A 21,408-nucleotide genomic window follows, 5' to 3' on the forward strand; every position below is an offset into this window, starting at 1 on the left:
AGCTCACTCACATGATCACCAGTCAGTAACATACAGCTAGCTCACTCACATTCTCACTAGTCAGTACTTTACAGCTAGCTCACTCACATGATCACCAGTCAGTAACATACAGCTAGCTCACTCACATGATTACCAGTCAGTAACATACGGCTAGCTCACTCACATGATCACCAGTCAGTAACATACAGCTAGCTCACTCACATGATCACCAGTCAGTAACATACAGCTAGCTCACTCACATTCTCACTAGTCAGTACTTTACAGCTAGCTTACTGACATGATCACCAGTCAGTAACATACAGCTAGCTCACTCACATTCTCACTAGTCAGTACTTTACAGCTAGCTCACTCACATGATCACCAGTCAGTAACATACAGCTAGCTCACTCACATTCTCACTAGTCAGTACTTTACAGCTAGCTTACTGACATGATCACCAGTCAGTAACATACAGCTAGCTCACTCACATGATCACCAGTCAGTAACATACAGCTAGCTCACTCACATGATCACCAGTCAGTAACATACGGCTAGCTCACTCACATGATTACCAGTCAGTAACATACAGCTAGCTCACTCACATGATCACCAGTCAGTAACATACAGTTAGCTCACTCACATGATCACCAGTCAGTAACATACAGCTAGCTCACTCACATGATCACCAGTCAGTAACATACGGCTAACTCACTCACATGATCACCAGTCAGTAACATACGGCTAGCTCACTCACATGATTACCAGTCAGTAACATATAGCCAGCTCACTCACATGATCATCAGTCAGTAACATACAGCTAGCTCACTCAGTGCTCACTAGTCAGTAACATACAGCTAGCTCACTCAGTGCTCACTAGTCCGTAACATACAGCTAGCTCACTCACATGATCACCAGTCAGTAACATACGGCTAGCTCACTCACATGATCACCAGTCAGTAACATACGGCTAGCTCACTCACATGATTACCAGTCAGTAACATATAGCCAGCTCACTCACATGATCATCAGTCAGTAACATACAGCTAGCTCACTCAGTGCTCACTAGTCAGTAACATACAGCTAGCTCACTTACATGATCACCAGTCAGTAACATACAGCTAGCTCACTCACATGATCACCAGTCAGTAACATACAGCTAGCTCACTCACATGATCACCAGTCAGTAACATACGGCTAGCTCACTCACATGATCACCAGTCAGTAACATACAGCTAGCTCACTCACATGATCACCAGTCAGTAACATACGGCTAGCTCACTCACATGATCACCAGTCAGTAACATACAGCTAGCTCACTCACATTCTCACTAGTCAGTACTTTACAGCTAGCTTACTGACATGATCACCAGTCAGTAACATACAGCTAGCTCACTCACATGATCACCAGTCAGTAACATACAGCTAGCTCACTCACATGATCACCAGTCAGTAACATACGGCTAGCTCACTCACATGATTACCAGTCAGTAACATACAGCTAGCTCACTCACATGATCACCAGTCAGTAACATACAGTTAGCTCACTCACATGATCCCCAGTCAGTAACATACAGCTAGCTCACTCACATGATCACCAGTCAGTAACATACGGCTAACTCACTCACATGATCACCAGTCAGTAACATACGGCTAGCTCACTCACATGATTACCAGTCAGTAACATATAGCCAGCTCACTCACATGATCATCAGTCAGTAACATACAGCTAGCTCACTCAGTGCTCACTAGTCAGTAACATACAGCTAGCTCACTCAGTGCTCACTAGTCCGTAACATACAGCTAGCTCACTCACATGATCACCAGTCAGTAACATACGGCTAGCTCACTCACATGATCACCAGTCAGTAACATACGGCTAGCTCACTCACATGATTACCAGTCAGTAACATATAGCCAGCTCACTCACATGATCATCAGTCAGTAACATACAGCTAGCTCACTCAGTGCTCACTAGTCAGTAACATACAGCTAGCTCACTCAGTGCTCACTAGTCCGTAACATACAGCTAGCTCACTCACATGATCACCAGTCAGTAACATACGGCTAGCTCACTCACATGATCACCAGTCAGTAACATACGGCTAGCTCACTCACATGATTACCAGTCAGTAACATATAGCCAGCTCACTCACATGATCATCAGTCAGTAACATACAGCTAGCTCACTCAGTGCTCACTAGTCAGTAACATACAGCTAGCTCACTCACATGATCACCAGTCAGTAACATACAGCTAGCTCACTCACATGATCACCAGTCAGTAACATACAGCTAGCTCACTCACATGATCACCAGTCAGTAACATACGGCTAGCTCACTCACATGATCACCAGTCAGTAACATACAGCTAGCTCACTCACATGATCACCAGTCAGTAACATACGGCTAGCTCACTCACATGATCACCAGTCAGTAACATACAGCTAGCTCACTCAGTGCTCACTAGTCAGTATCATACAGCTAGACAGCTCACATGCTCTCTCACTACTCACGGGTATGTAATTACACAACACACAGTCATAGCTCCCTTTTTAAAGGCATCAGCACAATATTGTTTCATTCAGGTCACCTGTTTGCAGGCCAGTGTCACAGCAGCATTGGGGTTGCGAATTTTGTGGCCTTCATCCAGAATAATGTAGTGCCAGTTATACTTCTGAAGCTCCTCTTGCATAAGCCGCACGTAAGAATAGGACGTGATAAGGACCCCACGGCTGTTACCCAGTTCACCAATAAGCCTCGCCTGAAATACAGGGCCAGAGCTCAAACCACACGGCAAGAACTGAGCTCAAAAACTACACATTAAATGTACCCTTTTCCCTAAAATATTTTTAGCTATTTTTAATATAATATACATCAGAAATGATGGATAGGTCATCCTCCAATCACGGCTCCTGTGTCTGATTCAACAGTGTGATTGGAGGAAGCCGGATTCCTCATTTTAGATCCAGGAAGACGCTTTGCGATGGGCGGAGGAAGCTGGAGCTGCAGTGAAGATTAAAAAGTAAGTTTTTGTTTCTCAACAGGAGTGAAATGTAAATTTTGATGAATTAAAGTGCCCCTGTTTTTAATCGAATTTTTAAAAACCGGGCACTTTAGCATCAAAATTGACGTTCACTTTAAGTTTTATTTTGCAGTAAAAATCCTCTATGATCACATGCAATAAACTAAACTGCAGTTATTTTATGCTGTGTCCTAGCAACAGAGACCACAGCCCCTTTTTTAAAAAAAAATACATAGGTAAAATCCTTTTAAAATTATGAATACAAATAAATATGATTTCTATTAAGTATTTAGTATAATCCACTGCTCTATCTTAACCATATAAGTTTAATTTTGACTTTAGTGTTCCTTTAAGGAAAAACATTTTAGATGTAAATGCCCTGCTGCTTATAACCAAGTTTCAGATAAATGACCAATAGTAATGTCTGATCTAGTGAAAAAGGAGAGCAATAAACAATACTTTGTACTATAGTAATACATTTATTATTATTATTATTATTATTATCGGTTATTTGTAGAGCGCCAACAGATTCCGCAGAGCTATAAACATAGGCGGAATACAAGCAAACATTTATATGGATCAAATGGGTAGAGGGCCCTGCCAAGAGTTGATCTGTTGTAGTCAGCTCTTAAAGAAGCTGATCTACAAACAGCTGGACTCTTAGGCTTACATGCTATGGGGGTTCAAGGGGATAGCAATGGAGGAGAGGAACCGGTAAAAAGAAAGGTTAGTGTAGCTTGTATGCATCCCTGAACAGTAGAGACTTTAGGGAGCGCTTGAAGTTTTGAACATGCTGTTACCTACAATATAAAATACAGCATGTTTTCTTCTACCCTACAACGCCAGCCTTATACCTTTAGAAGCGGCAAAACAGTAGCACTTCCCTTCACTCAACACTTAGTACACCATCACAAATAGTACAGCTAATAAAATCCTGGGCAGAGTCCCCTAATAAAGTTCTCTCTACAGACTTCCTCTAAACATCAGTAAGACCGAGCTCATCCGTCTCTCTTCTCGTTAAGATTAATTGGCCTGTGCCTGTAATTATCCTGACACAGCAGGCTCTTCTCTTCAGTAGAGAGCTCTCCGCTCCTCCTGGGGCCCGAGGGAGCATTCTGTGATCACGTAGAAGTCAAAAGAGATAAATCTGGCTGTCAGTGCAGTAACGTGTAGATCCGCAAGACAGAAAATACACTCACTCTGCCCCTAATTGCACCTTTAATACTGATTAAATGGGGGCAAACTAGGGCACGCGGTGAGACATACTATAAAAAAGCTGTGTAAAAGAACTCTGAGTATAACTTTATATATATTTTACTTGTATAACAGAAGCCCTTGGTTAAAGGGACAGTATACACCAATTTTCATATAACTGCATGTGATAGACACTACTATAAAGAAGAATATGCACAGATACTGATATAAAAATGCAGTATAAAACCTTTTAAAAACTTACTTAGAAGCTTCAAGTTTAGCACTGTTGATGAGGTTAAGAAGGGACACCCAGTGAAAGGGGCTGGGAGCAGACACTCTCCCCATCCCCCCTTCCCTGCATATGAAAAGACAGATTGGACAAACAGAAGCAAGCAGGAATCTGTAGACATCAGTATACATCTGATACCTTGGGGCTTGGTTAGGAGTCGGAAAATCTGTACAATGTTATTAAAAAATAAGCAATACTACACATTGTAACAAAAACACTCCCTATATAAATGGATCTTCTACAAAATATTAATGCAAAGAAAAATCTAGTGTATAATAGCTCTTAAAGGGCCATTAAACCCACAAAATAATGTTATAAAATTCTGCACATAGTGCAGAATTATATAACATCAGCTTAGCGCCAGCTTTCTACCTGAAAGGATTTCAGAGAAAAAATCCTACAAAAATTACTTTTACAGTACGCCGCTCCTGGCTCTACTGAGGGGGTCTGTTTGTTTTCCCTAAGCGCATCAGGCACGCTGTCTATTCACAGCCGGCCCGATCATTAAACCCAATGTAGCTCACTCCTGCTACCAGACCAAGCTACTTTGAATTTAATGTCGCGATCAGGCCGGCTGTGAATAGACAGCGTGCCAGATGCGCTTAGGGAAAACAAACAGACCCGCTGAGTAGAGCCAGGAGCGGCGTACTATAAAAAGTAATATTCGTAGGAATTTTTCTCTGAAATCCTTTTAATTAGAAAGCTGGTGCTAAGCTGATTTTATGTGCAGAATTATATAACATTATTTTGTGGGTTTACTGGCCCTTTAAAGGATTATTCAGAGACTTTATGGAAGTACAGATATATAAAAAAAACCTCAGCATGAGTATTTAAATGGACACTTTTACAGAAAAAGGTTGATAATTTCAACTACAATATAACGGACATCCATTGTTAGCAGTTTTGGAGGTGCAGAGAGAGCTGATAATCAAATGTTTGTCCCATTTCTCCCTCCGTTAGACTTTCACTCAGTTTCAGAACCTGAAATCTGTAGGCTCTCAATCAGCATTTCACAAAGATCAGCCAACAGTAAATATCTATGGGAGCCAAATGTCTTGTTGATTCTTACCTTATCCCAAACACAGTGTTTCTCAACCGTGGTCCTCAAGTACCCCCCAACAGGCAAGGTTTTTATTATAGCTGAACCAGTGCACAGGTGAAATAATCAGCTGATCAGTAACCATGGTTACTAACCTGCAGTAACATATCAGCTGATTATTTCACTTGTGCACTGGTTCAGCTGGTCTGTTGGGGGTACTATATACAAAGTATCCCTCTGTCTTCATGTTCTCTCCCTTAAAATGTAACCCCCGCCCTTAGCACGGTCTTACAACTCCTTTTTATTATTCTATTTTTTTAAATCACTGTTAACACTTTACGTACCCTATATATATCTCTACAGTAAACACTGGATCTCTATTAAGGGTATCCAACGCAGATAGTTTAGATATTTAAAGTCTAGAACCATTAATGAGGTCACCTTTTTGCCAGCAAATGTCCCTGTATCATGGAGGACTACAACTCTGAACTGAGGCCACCAAGCATGGAACTCCTTTACCCACTGGTGCATGACAGTGGCTGGACACACAATGATGCTGGGACCAAGACCCTCGTATCTGGGGAGAAAAAAAAATACAAGCACTTAAAAAGGGACAGTCTAGACCAGAATGTTTATTGTTTAAAAACAGATAATCCTTTTAGTATCCATTCCCTAGTTTTGCATAACCAACACAGTTATATAAATACATGTTTTACCTCTGTGATTACCTTGTATCTAAGCCTCTGCAAACTGCCCCCTTATTTCAGTTCTTTTGACAGACATCTATTTTAGCCAATCAGAGCTGGCTCACTAGAAATCCAAGTGCATGAGCACAGTGTTATCTATATGACACACATGAACTAACAACCTCCAGTGGTGGAAAACTGTCAAAATGCCCTGAGAGAAGAGGCGGCCTTCAAGGGCTTAGAAATTAGCATATGAACCTCCTAGGTTTAGCTTTCAACTAAGAATACAAAAAGAACAAAGCAAAATTGGTGATAAGAGTAAATTGTTTAAAATTACATTCTCTATCTGAATCAGGAAAGTTTATTTTTGACTAGACTGTCCCTTTAAAGTTATTATTGTTTTAAAAAAAATACCAATCCATATGGAGCAATATATATAAAAGATTCCTTTTAATGAAAGCTGGTAAAAGAAGATAAATGTGTATAAATGTAACCTCATAAATAATGCATTTATCAAAATGTCCTTTCTATTTGCACCCAAATTAAAGGGACAGTCTACTCCAAAATTGTTAGTTTAGAAAGATAGATAACGCCTTCACTACCCATTCCTCAGCTTTGCACAATCAACACTGTTATATTAATATACTTTATAACATTTAAAAACTATACATTTCTGCCAGCTTCTAAGCCACTGCCGTCTGCCTTTATCTAAGTGCATTTTATTAGCTTTTCAGAACAAGACAGTGCCAGTTATTTTATTGTCAGTCATATAGATAACACTGTGCTCACTCACTGGAGTTATTTATGAGTCAGCACTGATTGGCTAAAATGCAAGTCTGTCAAAAGAACTGAAATAAGGGGGCAGTCTACAGAGGCTTAGATACAAGGTAATCACAGAGGTAAAATGTATATTAATATAACTGTGTTGGTTATGCAAAACTGGGGAATAAGTAATAAAGGGATTATCTATCTTTTTAAATGATAAAAATTCTAGGAGTAAACGGTCCCTTTAAGTTTAAGGATTGCAGCAGAAACACTCAGAATTTTTTTCGTTTCATGATTCAGACAGAGTATGTAAATGTAAAAAAAACTTTTCAATGTACTTCTATTTTTTCTAATGTGATTTGTTCTCTTGGTGTCCTTTGTTGAAAAGCACACCTAGGCAGTCTCAGGAACATTAATACACTACTAGGAGCTAGCTGCTGATAGGTGGCTGCACCTATATGCCTCTTGTTACGGGATCACTCGATGTGCTTAGCTAGCTCCCAGTATTGCATTGATGCCCCTTCAAACAGAGGATACCAAGAGAATAAAGCAAATTTGAAAATTGAAATAAATTGTAAACGGTTGTTTAACATTGCATGCTCACTCTGAATCATGAAAGAAAATTGTTTTTTATGACCTTTTAAAAGGATTGACAGGTCAAAACTGGTGCACTTCAATTCTAAATAGAAGTCATTTTGCAGTATACTTTCATTAACAAAAATGCTTTTAGTAAACGTTACTGTCTCAGCTGCACCCACACATATACTACGTGTGACTTCAAACATCATGCTAGCTCACAGAACTGGGGTGGTGGAGTGGATTGTGTCAGTGAAGACTTAAAGGGATAGGAAAGTCAAAATTAAATGTGCATGATTCAGCTAGAGCATGTCATTTTAAGACACTTTTAAATTCACTTCTAATTTAAAATGTGCTTCGTTCTTTTGACATCCCTTGTTGAAAAAGAATATGCACATATCCTACACTAGTGGGAGCTAGTTTCTGATTGGTGCATGCACATCTTTGTCTCTTGTGATTGGCTAAATAGATGTGTTCAGCTAGCTGCCCCTTCAGTAATGGATAACAAAAGCATGAAGCAAATTTAATAGCAATAAATTGAAAAAATAATTAAAAATTGCATGTTCTATCCAAATCATGAAAGGACATTTTGGGGATTCCTGTCCCTTTAAAAATAGACACTAAAGTCAAAATTAAACTTTCATTATTAAGATAGAGCACACAATTTTAAACAACTTTCCAATTCCCTTTCATTATGAAAATGTACATATTTTATATGCACACTTTCTGAGGCACTAGCTCCTACTGAGCATGTGCAAGAATTCACTGTATATATGTATATGCATTTTGTGATTGGCTGATGTCTGTCACATGATGCAAGGGACAGGAAATGGAACTAACTTTTAAACTTGACAGAAAAAAAAATCTACTACATACAGTATTTGAAATTTTTGTCTTTTTATTATGCATTAGTTAACTATGCAATTCTACTGAAAAACAGTTTAATTGTTGCAATAAATAAAACACTAAGCAGTGGGTTATACTTAATAGACATAATTGCAATATGTATTATTCATACTTTTAAAAGGATTTTTACCTTTTCTTTCTTTTTAACTTTATTTGTGCAGTGTCCATTACTTTTTGCCACAGCCCTACAAGCGGGGTGGGGTCTCTTGAAGAAGGCAAGGCAGCTGTTTTTCCTTTGATGTGTTGCTAGGAGGGATCTAATCTAGCTGCAATCAGTGCATTGCCCATGTTTAGAAGCGGACAGTTGCTGCAAAATTCATGTAACAATGGAACCTAAGCTCTGCACTGTCCGCTTATCTTGCTGTAGGCAGTGGCTACAACGAGAATTTCTAAGTGCTCATTTAGCAAGAAAGCAAGTTGTTTGCAATTTGTTTCTTTTCATGTTTACTTGGATTTTAAAAAACTTTTTTTTTCTACTAAAGGAGCATTGCTTCATATCCCTTTAATTTGTATCATACAAGCCACTGCTAACTCTATGTAAAGGCGTGGTTAAATGCTGGTGCACTGGGCCTTCACAGCATATGTGTGTATGCCGCTAACAGTTCTAGCTTTTCACAAGAAGCCTTTTTGCTTATAGAAGTATACTGCAAAAACGCTTCTATTTAAAACTCAAATACACTCCTGCAATTTCAATTGTTGACCGTTCTATCCCTTTAAAGGGACATTATGATCAAAATTTAAATGCACATAGATTTATTACATCTTTGAATAGAAACATATTTACAATATACATGTAGTAGCAAAACTACTTCTAGTAAAAGTTATCACTGTTTTAGGGTTAGCATTTTTCTGTGCATGTGAAGCATAACTAGATATTCTCAGTGCACCAGCATTTTAAATACTGCAGTTGCTCAGAGTGCCAGTGGGGCTTCCATCATGTTAGAAAATTAAGAAGTTGAGTCCTTGCCAGATGGTACAAGCACTTTAGGCTCTCTGAGCAATTGCTGTGTTTAAAATGCTGGTGCATGGTGCATATTTAAATACACTTTTGAAACAGCTATAGCTCTCATTAGAAATGTTGCTAATACCTTTATATTACAAAAATGCTGCTATTCAAAACTGAAATGCATCCATGTGGATTCCAACGTTGGGTGGTATGTCCCTTTAATGTTGATGACTGTCTAATGGGTTTGAAATGTAAAATTGTTTTACTTGACAATTTGTGACATGTGCAGTGTAACAACCTTACATTAGTTTGGGTAAGTTTATTCATAACATTCTTTTAAACATAGCCCTCTCTGCATCGGACAGTGGTGGGACCGATTGTTGGTGGGTGGGAGCGTAAGAAGGGAGGTGGGTGGCCCATCGCTGAAGGATGCGGGAGGAGGGCGGGAGTGGGCAGGACCGCTCGACCAAGCTACTTGGGAAAAAAATAATAATGCAGCTGCGTGATTGAGGGGGAAGGAGGGAGGAGGGGCAATGAGGGGATCATATGTAGGGTAATTTGGAAAAAAAGGGATCTGGGAGGGGGGTTTGGGAATTGATGGGGGCTACACTACAGAAAAACGAGTATTATAAAAAAAAAAAAAAAAATCGCCTATTTTGCTGCAAACTGGGTACTGGCAGACAGCTGCCAATAAATAAGATGGCTGCTAATAGGTAGAGGGTTAGAAAGCTGTTTTGGGGGGGGGGGGGGTCAGGGAGGTAAAGGGGGATACTAACCTGCATTTTTCTTCGGCAGACTTTCTGCCAGTACTTAAGATGGGGGTGACCTTTGGTGGGTGGGGGAGGTAAGAGAGCTGTTTGAGGGGGTCAGGGAGGGATCAGGGGTTGGGGTGTGTCAGGTGGGAGGCTGATCTCTACACTAAAGCTAAAATTAACCTTACAAGATACACAATTAACCCCTTCACTGCTGGGCATAATACAAGTGTGGTGCGCAGCGGCCTTTTTGAAGCCTTCTAATTACCTAAAAGCAATGCCAAAGCCATATATGTCTGCTATTTCTGAACAAAGGGGATCCCAGAGAAGCATTTACATCCATTTGTGCCATGATTGCACAAGCTGTTTGTAAATCATTTCAGTTAGAAATCTAAAATTGTGAAAAAGTTAACGATTTTTTTTATTTGATCGCATTTGGCGGTGAAATGGTGGCATAAAATATACCAAAATGGGCCTAGATCAATACTTTTGGTTGTCTAGGTAAATATAAAAATTATAAATAAATAAAAATATTTCTGTTTAAGTGTATTGATGGCAAAAATGCTCTGGTCTTTTGGGGAAGTTTTTGTCTGAAGTGCCCGGCCCTTAAGGGGTTAATTCCATAATTTAACATTAATCGATTTGATGATAATTTGTGAAACATAAATTAAAAGAAAAATGATAAGCTAATTTTAGTGTAGTCAGTAAAATCAGTCGGGTGGTGTGCCCATTATATAGGTCCTGGGGAGAACACAATAAGAAATTAATATTTTGATGCTTATATTCCAGATGTGTACATGTTTCATAATTTAAAGATGGTAACTATATTTTTAACTTTTTTTAAATTAAAGCTTGAAAACTATGTGACCACATCCAAAAAGCTTAAACATTCAGCTAACATTCTATACAAGACACACCATAATGCACAAGTCTAATTTAATAGGCTGGAAGAGACCCCCTAACTGCTGCCTATATCTTTAAATTTGATCCTCCTGATCTAGTCACTCTGCAAAACGACCTCTCCTAATTCTGATCTACATGTAGAGAACAGTCTATATTGTTATTCTATAAAAAGAAAAATCCCTACAGAGGAATCTCCATTTAAGTGCTGGATACATCCAGCTGTGCTCACTGTGCAGAATAGGTTTATGTCTTTGATGCAGCATTTTGTGGGATGGTATCACAGAATCAGAGGGAAGACACATACAGAATCCCAGACAGAGAGGCACAAGCCAAGAATTCATTACCAGTGTTAGCTCTTTAATTTCCCGTGCCCTGCAGCTCCCCTCCCCACCATAAGCAGAGTTTAAGGTATCTCTTGCTCCCCTCCTAAACAAATTAAAGGAACTATCTAATTGAAATGCTGTGAATAATTCAGCAGGTCCGCCCACTCCCTGTAATCAGGCTGATGAAATATTCATGGGAAGGATCAGACTGGCAGTCTGCAGGCCAGCCACTTGCCTGTAATCAGAGCCTCGCGTCCTCATCCGGCTGTAGCTAAGGCCTGCCAAGAAGGCAATTATCTGAATGGTTTTACCCAATCCCATTTCATCTCCCAGAATGCCTCCTGCCTGCTGGCAATGCAGCTCCCACAGCCATCGAACACCTGTCTGCTGGTACCTAGAGGGGAAGAGCATGAGGCTGGGTGAGTAGACAAACAATGTGTATGGGAAAGATCCGAAGGAGAAAAGAAGAACACAGAACAGAGAAAAAGTAACAGAATATTGAAAAACAAAGGAAACGAAAAGAACACATAAAAGCAAAACTACTATTAAAAAATGGCAAAATGAATTGCGAAGACAGTTAAGATGAAAGAAATAACATTAACGAGATCACAAGAGACAAAAATCTGTCAGAAAACGTAAAAGGGAAAAAAATGGGTTAAATAACCATTACTATAGGACCGAATGAGAAACAGAGATGGGAAAAGCAAATTAATTACTTATACAGCTTCTTCCAAAGGGCACCAGGAACACGAAAACCTTCATCAAACTCCACATCGCTATCCTCACACTCATCAGCTGCGACGCGTTGCACTTTCTCCTTCAGCCGCCTCTTGTGCCACTTCCTAAAAGCAAGGACATAGAAGCATTTAGATCTTTATACAAAGCCAAGTCAGTGATGTTTACCTCTTCTTCCAAAGATGTGCAGACTGAAGGAAAACAGCCTTAACCACTTTAACAGCCTGAAAAGATAAAACATTTACGGCGAAGACTTGGAAAGAGCTAGATTAAAAATGGCACGCTAACTCAGCTCAAAGTAAAATTTAAAGAGGCCAGGTTAGCGCGTGTATTATAAGTTGAAAGTAAAAAGTCAAATGCGCACTTACTTCAGGATTTTAGATATCATGACCGCACTAACTTCTCCCTATAGACTACTATGGGTTGCGCTGTTAAAAATAAATAAATAACGCTTTACCATATACTTGTGATATCAAAGTGGCACGATAATGGTAGCATGGTCAAGCGAAATTAGTTATCATGCGCTTGCAATTATTAGCGCACCACTTGTAATCTAGCCAATAGACTCACTTAGTCTAAAGAAGCATCATACTTCCTTTTCACTAGAAATTGGAGAAATATTGTGAATTTGAGTTTTTATAATCCACGGAATTAAAAGAAATATTAAACAATCTGTTTCAATATTATAATAAGCAAATCACTAAGCAGTGGGTTATACTTAACAAAAACCATTGCAATATGTATTCATCATTTAAAATAATTTTAACTTTTATTTCTTTTTTTTTTAAAACTTCATTTGTGCAGTGTCGCTTACTTCCTATCATAGCCACACAAGTGGGCTGGGGTCTTTACAGGAAGGCTAAGGAGAAGGTTTTCTTTTGATGTGGTTCCTAAGAGACACCCTTAATAATCAAATGTAACTGTTACTTAAAGAGACAGTACACACCTTAAGATTTTAATATAAAAACGTTTAGTTATGCGTAATCAAACTTTGCAATATATTTTCATTATTTATTTTGCCCACTTTTTAAATATAATTTAGCTCCAAAAACTGTGGATGGTCTATCAGAGCAGGAAATTCACTCTGCTAACTTTTTGGCTGCAAAACAATTTACTTTTATACTAACGATTGTAACTAACCTTGTTGTATGCAGACACAAGCCCTGATTGGTTCCTCCAAATAAGGCATTAAAAAAATGTTTAGATATGTTATTCTAAAGCAAAACAACAAATATCTTACTGTCCTTTTAATAGGTCTCATATGTGTTTGAATTAAAAACTTCTCTCAACAGTCACAGAAATATCTCTAATAATATTTAAGAAAAGTATAAGATGACCACTGCACACACCTAAGCCGATGCTTGTACATTTTGGCATCCCCATCATCTATGCACCGGCGACCTTTCTTACTCCTGGAGGACTCTTCACTATCTTCATCATCAGAGCTTGGAAGGAACTGCGGGTCCATGCTCTTGAGTTTAGGCCTTTTTACGGGCGGTTTCCTGGATAGAGGTTTTAACTCATAATCTGATTCCGGGCTTTCGTGTGTCCATTCATCCTCTTCATCCATGCTCTGCACCATTTCATCTGGAGAGTACACAGATCCATCACTTTCATCTCCTTGGGTGTTTTCTTCAGGGAAACCTAGAGCTTTTTTGCGTGGAACTCCTGCTCTAAACTGAGTCTGCAGAGCTTTTTTCTGCAACTTTCGCATCCTTTTCTGCAGTCTTTTGTCAGAGGGAATGACAGAGCCTTCCTTCTTAACCACTGGACTCTCAGGCCCACTCTTGGTGGCCAATTTCTTAACCTTCTTAGGGGTCAATGGACGTTTTCGCTGTGCTGCTAACTGAGCCTGATCTGCTAAATACTTATCAAAATCTGAGGATTCATTTAGCATCGCCTTCCGTGGCCGGTGTTCCTCCTTCGGTGGAATCTTGGTGCCAAATGGGGTCATCTGTCCGGTACGAATGAGAGCTTCCCATTCAGTTTCCTGGGACGGCATTAACATGCTACCCAGGCTTGAGGACAGCACATCTAGAAAACAAAAAGGCAATTAAATACAAAATAGGAAAAGGTGAACAAATAAAACATCTACTCCTAAGTATCAATAAGCCAATGCAAAAAAATAGTTCCTTTGCCCAAATGGCTCTTGCCATTTTATTCTACTTCCATTCCCTATATCTCTTTTCTTTACATAGATCTCTCTCCTCACTGCCAATCATTTCTCACTCTTCCTTGCCTCTCCATCCTTAAATAAGCATTCCCAGCTTCTCCTCCCTTCCCTGCTTCTCCTTTCTTCCTCTAACTCTACTTTCCCTTGCTCTTTTTTACGAAACAGCCACTTCTGCCTTCCTACAGCTCTCTCTGCCTCTCTCTACTCTATCTCCTTATTGTTTGAATATCTCTCTACACTCTATTTTCACAGTGATACCTTATTCACCTATATACCAACCCTTAAAAGGAGTCTCTCACTGTCTTCCTATATCCTGTCTACTTCTTTTAAAGTGAACGTAAAGTTTAAAGAAAAAGTACCAGGTTTAAAAACAAAAATACTCATAAAAACAGGGGTACTTTCATTCATTACACTTTACATTTAAAGGGACAGTAAGCCTAAAAAATAATGTTATATAATTCTGCACATAGTGCAGAATTATATAACATTATATAGGTGCTATAGTTATAAAACCCTTTTTTCACTTTTAATATTTAAAAAACATACCACTTTTACAGACCCGCTCTCTGCTCTCTGCTGAGCGGGTCTGTTTTTTTTAGTCAGCGCATCGGGCCAGCTGTATAGTCACAGCCCGGCCCGACCGCGCCATAAGACTAAGTGCAGCTCGCACCTGCTCTGTCTGACAGCAGGAGCGAGCTTCACTTAATGCTATGGCGCGGTCGGGCCGGGCTGTGACTATACAGCTGGCCCGATGCACTGACTAAAAAAAAACAGACCCGCTCAGCAGAGAGCGGGTCTGTAAAAGCGGTATGTTTTTTAAATATTAAAAGTGAAAAAAGGGTTTTATAGCTATAGCACCTAAATAATGTTATATAATTCTGCACTGTGTGCAGAATTATATAACATTATTTTTTAGGTTTACTGTACCTTTAAGCATTTTATGTTTTTTTTTAAATAATTAGCTTTTTGCTTATGACAGCAGACCAGCAATTCTCTGCCAGCTTTTCATGCTGTATTTAGCATATCGATGACGAATCCGGCTTCCTCCAATTATTGCGTGGCCTCATGAGCTGGACGCCTTGGGGTGCTTGCAACGATTGGAGGAAGCCGAATTTGTCATTGCTGTGCTAAGTACAGCAGGAGCTACGGGAGGAAGATTGCCGGTCTGCGTTCATAAGGAAAAAGGCAAGTATTTAAAAAAACAAAACACTTAAATGTACTGTTTAATGAATGAAAGTGCCCCTGTTTTTAAGAGTATTTTTAAAAACTGGCACTCTCTCATTAAACTTTACATTCATTTTAATCCATAACATTTCCTAGAAGCTCCCCTTTGCTCACCCCAAAGTCCATTTTGGCTAGCAACTCAGAATGCTCACCATCGTCCTGCTCTCCTTGTTCATCTTCATCAGAGAACTGACCCTCTTGGTTTTGTCCCAGCAGCACTCTCAGTCTCCTCTGTTTGGCTTTCAGCTTTTTCAACTGCTGCTCCTGCAAATCCAGTATTATAAAAAAAAGTCAGTCCAATAAATTATGAGGTCAGAAGCATGAAGGAGCACCTTAGACTTAGAGGCTAAAATGTGTACAGAATAAACATATAACAATAGACAATAAAAATGTAACAATTTATTTCACAATAATTTCTTAAAAACAAATATATGCGCATATAAAGAAAAATAAAATATATGAAAGAGAAGGGAAACAAAAATGTCCTAGAACAGTAGTGGGTTGATAAAGTCCAAAAAATATAAAGTCCCACAATGTCTTATGTATGTGCAATGACAGAAAAATCCAGAGAAAATGAAAATCATAATAATAATTCCAAAGGAAAAAAAAACAAGCCAATGGTATTGATATCAAATAATCCCAAAAATAATAAACATATATAAAAAATATAATGAACATAGAAAAAAAATAATAACGATCCCAATGATAATAAAGTGTCTCCAAAAATTAGTGGGACCTGAGAAGCAAAAAGAATACAATAGTGCAGACTGCAAATATAATGAAATTACACCCAAAGTACAAATAGGCTTACAAAATAACCATAAGGGTGTATGTGAAAATTTGAGCAGATCGTCACCAAATAGACAACGCGTTTCGCCAACAATTATGGCCTTCATCAAGACTCCATAGTTTTCACATACACTCTAAGCGGTGGATTTATCAAAGGCTTCGCAAGCCTTTTGACCCCATACGACTGCAGGTTCTCACAAGAGAACCTGCACGCCGTATTTAACAAGCAGCGGTCAGAAATGGTGAATTTCAATCTCCCCGGTATAGTCCGACTGGGGACATTGACAGGTCCTGCCTGTACGTGATTTGGCTGTGCGCAGGCAGGGGGCGAGATTGCACGCGAACGCAAAATAGCGCTCGTGTGCAATGCTGAATTCCGCCAGGGGAATACAGGCTGCCAGAGGCGAGCTGCGGCAGACAGGGGCTCGTATGTGCACCCCTGTCCACCTCAGCTTGATAAATCGCCCCCTTAATCTCATATTTTATATTTCTTTATTTGCGCATATATTCGCTTTTAAGAAATTATTGTGAAATAAATTGCAACATTTTTATTGTCTATTATGATATGTATATCTTGTACACAGTTTAGCCTCAAAGGTGCTTCTTCATGCCTTTGACTTTGTACTATTTATAATATAATTAGAAGATTATTTTGGGAGCCTATGTGGCTCTGATTTGGCACTGCAATGTAGCTGTTGCAATAAATTATGAGGGCCTTTTAACAACTCTTAAGAATGAAGTATTAATCCTTCAATAATCTGCTCTTTAAGGGGGGGGGGAGGGTGAGTGGTATGTCTAAGATAGATAAGGTTTAGTAGTCAGACAACTGTCCTGACTTGTGCAGCTTCTGATCATATAAAACTCCTGGAGAAGCTATAAGGCTTTAAAAAAAATAAAAAACACATTATGAGAGATTTACCACCTCTCATCCGAACATTCCTCTTCGTCTTTACCAACAAAATAAATAATGAACTGCCTTGTCTTACTGACTGTTGCAACGACAACAAGCTACCCCACACCTATCTCCAGCAGCGCCACCTTCCGCTTGTATGCGTTTGCTTTTTTCAGACTATTCACTACAAAACCTTGAGGCACTAGACAAATAAATAATAATAATAGTATAATATAGGAGGATACCATGATCATCATGCTCAGTAATTTGGGGTTCACACTGACCTTGTTATGTTTTTGCCTTTTCACAGAATCCAGTTTGCGGCCGATTTCTTTGCAGGTACTGGCCTGGGGTGTAAGCTGGTCAATTATCTTGTTAATTTGCCGCAGAGAGGTGACACAAGAACTGTTAGAGACACAGAAGATTCTTGTTAGAAAAACCCTTCATGGCCAGAAAAAGCTAAATGGTACAGAGCATCACAGAATTACTGACACAATCATTAGACATTAAAAAAAGTTAACTACTAAACCCAGAAAAAGAAATTAACCCTTTAATGACCACGTTGTACCATATACGTCACTGGTCCCAACAGTGACACACATTTTTTCATTTCATGATTCAGATAGAGCATGCAATTTTAAGCAATTTTCTAATTTATTCCTATTATCAATGTTTTCTTTGTGATCTTGTTATCTTTATTTGAAAAGCAAGAATATAAACCTTAGAAGCCCGACCATTTTTGATTCAGCACCTGCGTTGTGCTTGCTGATTGGTGGCTAAATGTAGCCACCAATCAGCAAGCACTATGCAGGATGCTGAACCAAAATGGGCCGACTCCATAGCTTAGATTCCAGCTTTTTCAAATAAAGATAGCAAGAGAACAAAGAAAAATTGATAATTGGAGTAAATTAGAAAGTTGCTTAAAATTGCATGCTCTATCTTAATCGTTAAAGAAAAAATGTGGGTTTAGTGTCCCTTTAAGCGTTTTTTCCCCCGCTAGCAGCAAGACTGCACTATTACAACTTCTCTCCCCCTCCTGTAGGCCTCCTGCTATAGCGCATACAGGGTATGCCACTGGTGGTTAAGGGGTTAAATTTGAAAACTTTTTAAAGTATATCAGTCGGGTTTGTAGAACAATGCATCTAAATATATTGATATTTACCATAAAGAGAAACGTTACGTACTACACTGGCATGTATTAGAAATACTGAATTTAATGTGCTATTAAAGGAAATGTAAACTTATGTGCACTGCAAAGCTGGATTTTAATTCATAATTTTTAGCAGTCTTGTCGTATTTTTATTATTTTTGTTATAATGCTACCTCGCAATCCGCTATGTCAGTCCGCCTGGATAATAACATTTTTTTATTTGTGTGTGACGAAAATCGTCTTACCGATCCTGATTGGTCCCCCAGTGGCGTCCCAACAGAGTAACTACCCGCCCCCAACTTAAACTACGCATGCGTGTCTCATTGACTCTCCTGCCTGATTAAATGCTCGTTTATGAGACACTCATGCGCATTGACGGCACAGGAAAACATAATACGATCTCTGCTACGATACTATGTATCACAGCAGAGATCGTATTTTAAGGCATGCGCAATACAGGATGCTTCAAAAGGAGTGCGCACGGATGCCACGTAAGAGCGGGTTGGACCGCTCTTACTTCGGAAAAAAAGACAACCCAGGAAATAAGCGGGTGGGCGGAGGATCAGTTAGTACGGTAGGTCATAAAAATAATAAATATAAAAAAAATAACTATGGATCTTTTAAAAACAACTTAGCAACTACATAAAGGGTGAAAATATGGATCAATGGAATTGATGTTTTGGACGAAAATTGACTTTCACTTAAAGTAATGTCATCTCTTAAAGGAACAGTAAAGTCAAAATAAAACTTTCATGATTCAGATAGAACATGCAAAAACATTCCTTTTACTTTTATCTAATTTGCTTTGACCTCTTGGTATCCTTTGTAGAAAAACATACCTAGCTAGGCTGGTGAGCAGCAATGTACTACTGGGAGCTAGCTGTTGATTAGTGGCGGCACATACAGTATATGCCTTTTGTCATTGGCTTACTTGATGTGTTCAGCTAGCTCCCAGTAGTGCATTAGTGCTCCTTCAACAAAGGATACCAAGAGAATGAAGACAATTTAATAACGAAAGTAAATTGAAACCTTGTGTAAAATGGTATGCTCTGTCTGAATCACGAAAGAACAATGTTGGGTTTCATGTCCCTTTAAAGGGAAGGTCAATTTCGATGAATCGGTGCCCGGTTTTTAATAATACTATTAAAAACAAGGGCACTTTAATTCATCAAAATTGACATTTCACTTTTTTTCTTCAAATACTTATTATTATCGGTTATTTGTAGAGCGCCAACAGATTCCGCAGCGCTAAATACTTCCCTTTTAATCTTCACAGCCGCTCCAGCGATTCCCCTGGCAAGGTAAGTATTTGAAGAAAAAGAGTGAAATGTCAATTTTGATGAATTAAAGTGCCCTTGTTTTTAATAGGTTTATTAAAAACCGGGCACCGATTCATCGAAAGTGACCTTCACTTTAAGATGTAAAGCATAATGCGAACATGAGTGCACAGATTTACATTTTTTTAGGGCTGCAACTAACGATTATTTTCATAATCGATTAATCAGCCAATTATCTTTTCGATTTATCGACTAATCGGATGAAAAAATAAATTAATGTTTTTCTATATTTAAAATAAAATTCACATACTCAGTGTTATAAATATAAACTTCCGACTAAAACAACTGTTGGTCTAATTTTTTAAGCAGCAGAACACATTTTTATAATTAAGCAACACAAAACCACAAACTGTTTGAAAAGAGGTAGACTACCACTGTTTATAACATTCTATTATTCGCTCTTTCAGAAACTTTGCATTGAAATGCAAAAATGTCAACATGTCCACATGCTCCTGGCTGAGGCTGGCTCTCTTTTTTGCAAGCTATTTTGCCTGCAGCAGAGAAGAGGCGCTCAGATGGTGTTGAGGTGCCTGAGATGCATAAATAAGGTTTTGACAATTTCACCAAGGTGGGCTATTTATCTTTGTTAGTTCTCCACCAATGCAAGGGGCCTCTCAACAAAGTAAGCCTGGACTTCATTTTAACATAAAAATATCTTGAATATCTATATGCAGTGGTAAATAACCAGCTATAAGGTTAGGGGGGAAATATCTAGTCTGCTCTTAAAATAGCAGATATATACTTACAGAGGTTGAATTTGGTACATATTCCAATTCATTAAAAATAGAAAAAGAAAAAAAAGGCAAAAGGGCTAAAGACTATATATCAGTAAAAGGACACAGCCTTACACATTTATCTATAGAGTACATATATCAGCAATAGCAAGGAATCTGCTAAAAATTGTGCAAACAGGTAATAGTGACATCAATTCATATAACAAATGCCATCAATCTAGGGCTAGGTGTAAATAACAAGCTTGGCACTATATCATGCAAAGCATAGTCCCAAATCACCCGATTTTATATAAACAATTCAAAGTATGACTCCTATTTTATTTCTCGGTTGCTCATAAGACAGGAGTAGTTGTAAACTTATATTTATAGTGTTCTAAAAAGTGAAAAGTAAACGTCTGTAGACGTCCTTTAGGCTAAGGGCATAACCATAAAACACAATACCATGTGCAGGAGCTCATTTGAGTAAAGTAGCTGGTGCTGTGCACAAACCAACTAATCGATTATGAGATTCGTTGACAACTATTTTCATTATCGATTATGCCGATTAGTTGTTGCAGCTCTACATTTTTAAGAAGCTACAAAAAAAAAAATACAAAAAAAAATACAAAGATTATTTTTAATATCAAAACATATTCAAGGTGGACCATAAAAACACTTAAAGGGACACGAGACCCACATTTTTTCTTGCATGATTCATACAGAGAATACAATTTTAAACAACTTTCCAATGTACTTATTTTAGATCATTTGCTTTATTCTCTTTGTATCCTTTGTTGAAGTAGTAGCAATGCACTACTGGGAGCTAGCTGAATGCACAGAGTGAGCCAATAAGGAGAGGCATATATGTACAGCCACCAATCAGCAGCTCCTGAGTCTACCTAGATATCCTTTCCATCAAAGGTTATCAAGAGAACAAAACAAATTAGATAATAGAAGTAAATTGGAAAGTTGTTTAAGATTGCATGCTCTTTCTGAATTTGGGTTTCATATATTCC

The 21,408-nt window shown here is 38.6% G+C and overlaps 1 protein-coding gene across 1 annotated transcript in view; it reads right to left on the reverse strand.

Moving 5' to 3' along the window:
- Nucleotides 1–21,408, reverse strand: part of ERCC6 (ERCC excision repair 6, chromatin remodeling factor) — a 119,518-nt gene that overhangs the window by 91,857 nt on the left and 6,253 nt on the right. Inside the window, exons 3-9 of the mRNA XM_053692191.1 lie at nucleotides 17,477–17,597; nucleotides 15,664–15,775; nucleotides 13,464–14,148; nucleotides 12,096–12,221; nucleotides 11,615–11,773; nucleotides 5,964–6,099; nucleotides 2,569–2,739 (exon numbers count right to left, since the gene is read on the reverse strand). Coding sequence (XP_053548166.1) covers nucleotides 2,569–2,739; nucleotides 5,964–6,099; nucleotides 11,615–11,773; nucleotides 12,096–12,221; nucleotides 13,464–14,148; nucleotides 15,664–15,775; nucleotides 17,477–17,597 — 1,510 coding nt within the window. The remainder of the gene's footprint in view (nucleotides 1–2,568; nucleotides 2,740–5,963; nucleotides 6,100–11,614; nucleotides 11,774–12,095; nucleotides 12,222–13,463; nucleotides 14,149–15,663; nucleotides 15,776–17,476; nucleotides 17,598–21,408) is intronic.

This window comes from Bombina bombina, chromosome 9 (assembly GCF_027579735.1).
Source record: "Bombina bombina isolate aBomBom1 chromosome 9, aBomBom1.pri, whole genome shotgun sequence".
NCBI classification, from domain to species: Eukaryota; Metazoa; Chordata; class Amphibia; order Anura; family Bombinatoridae; genus Bombina; species Bombina bombina.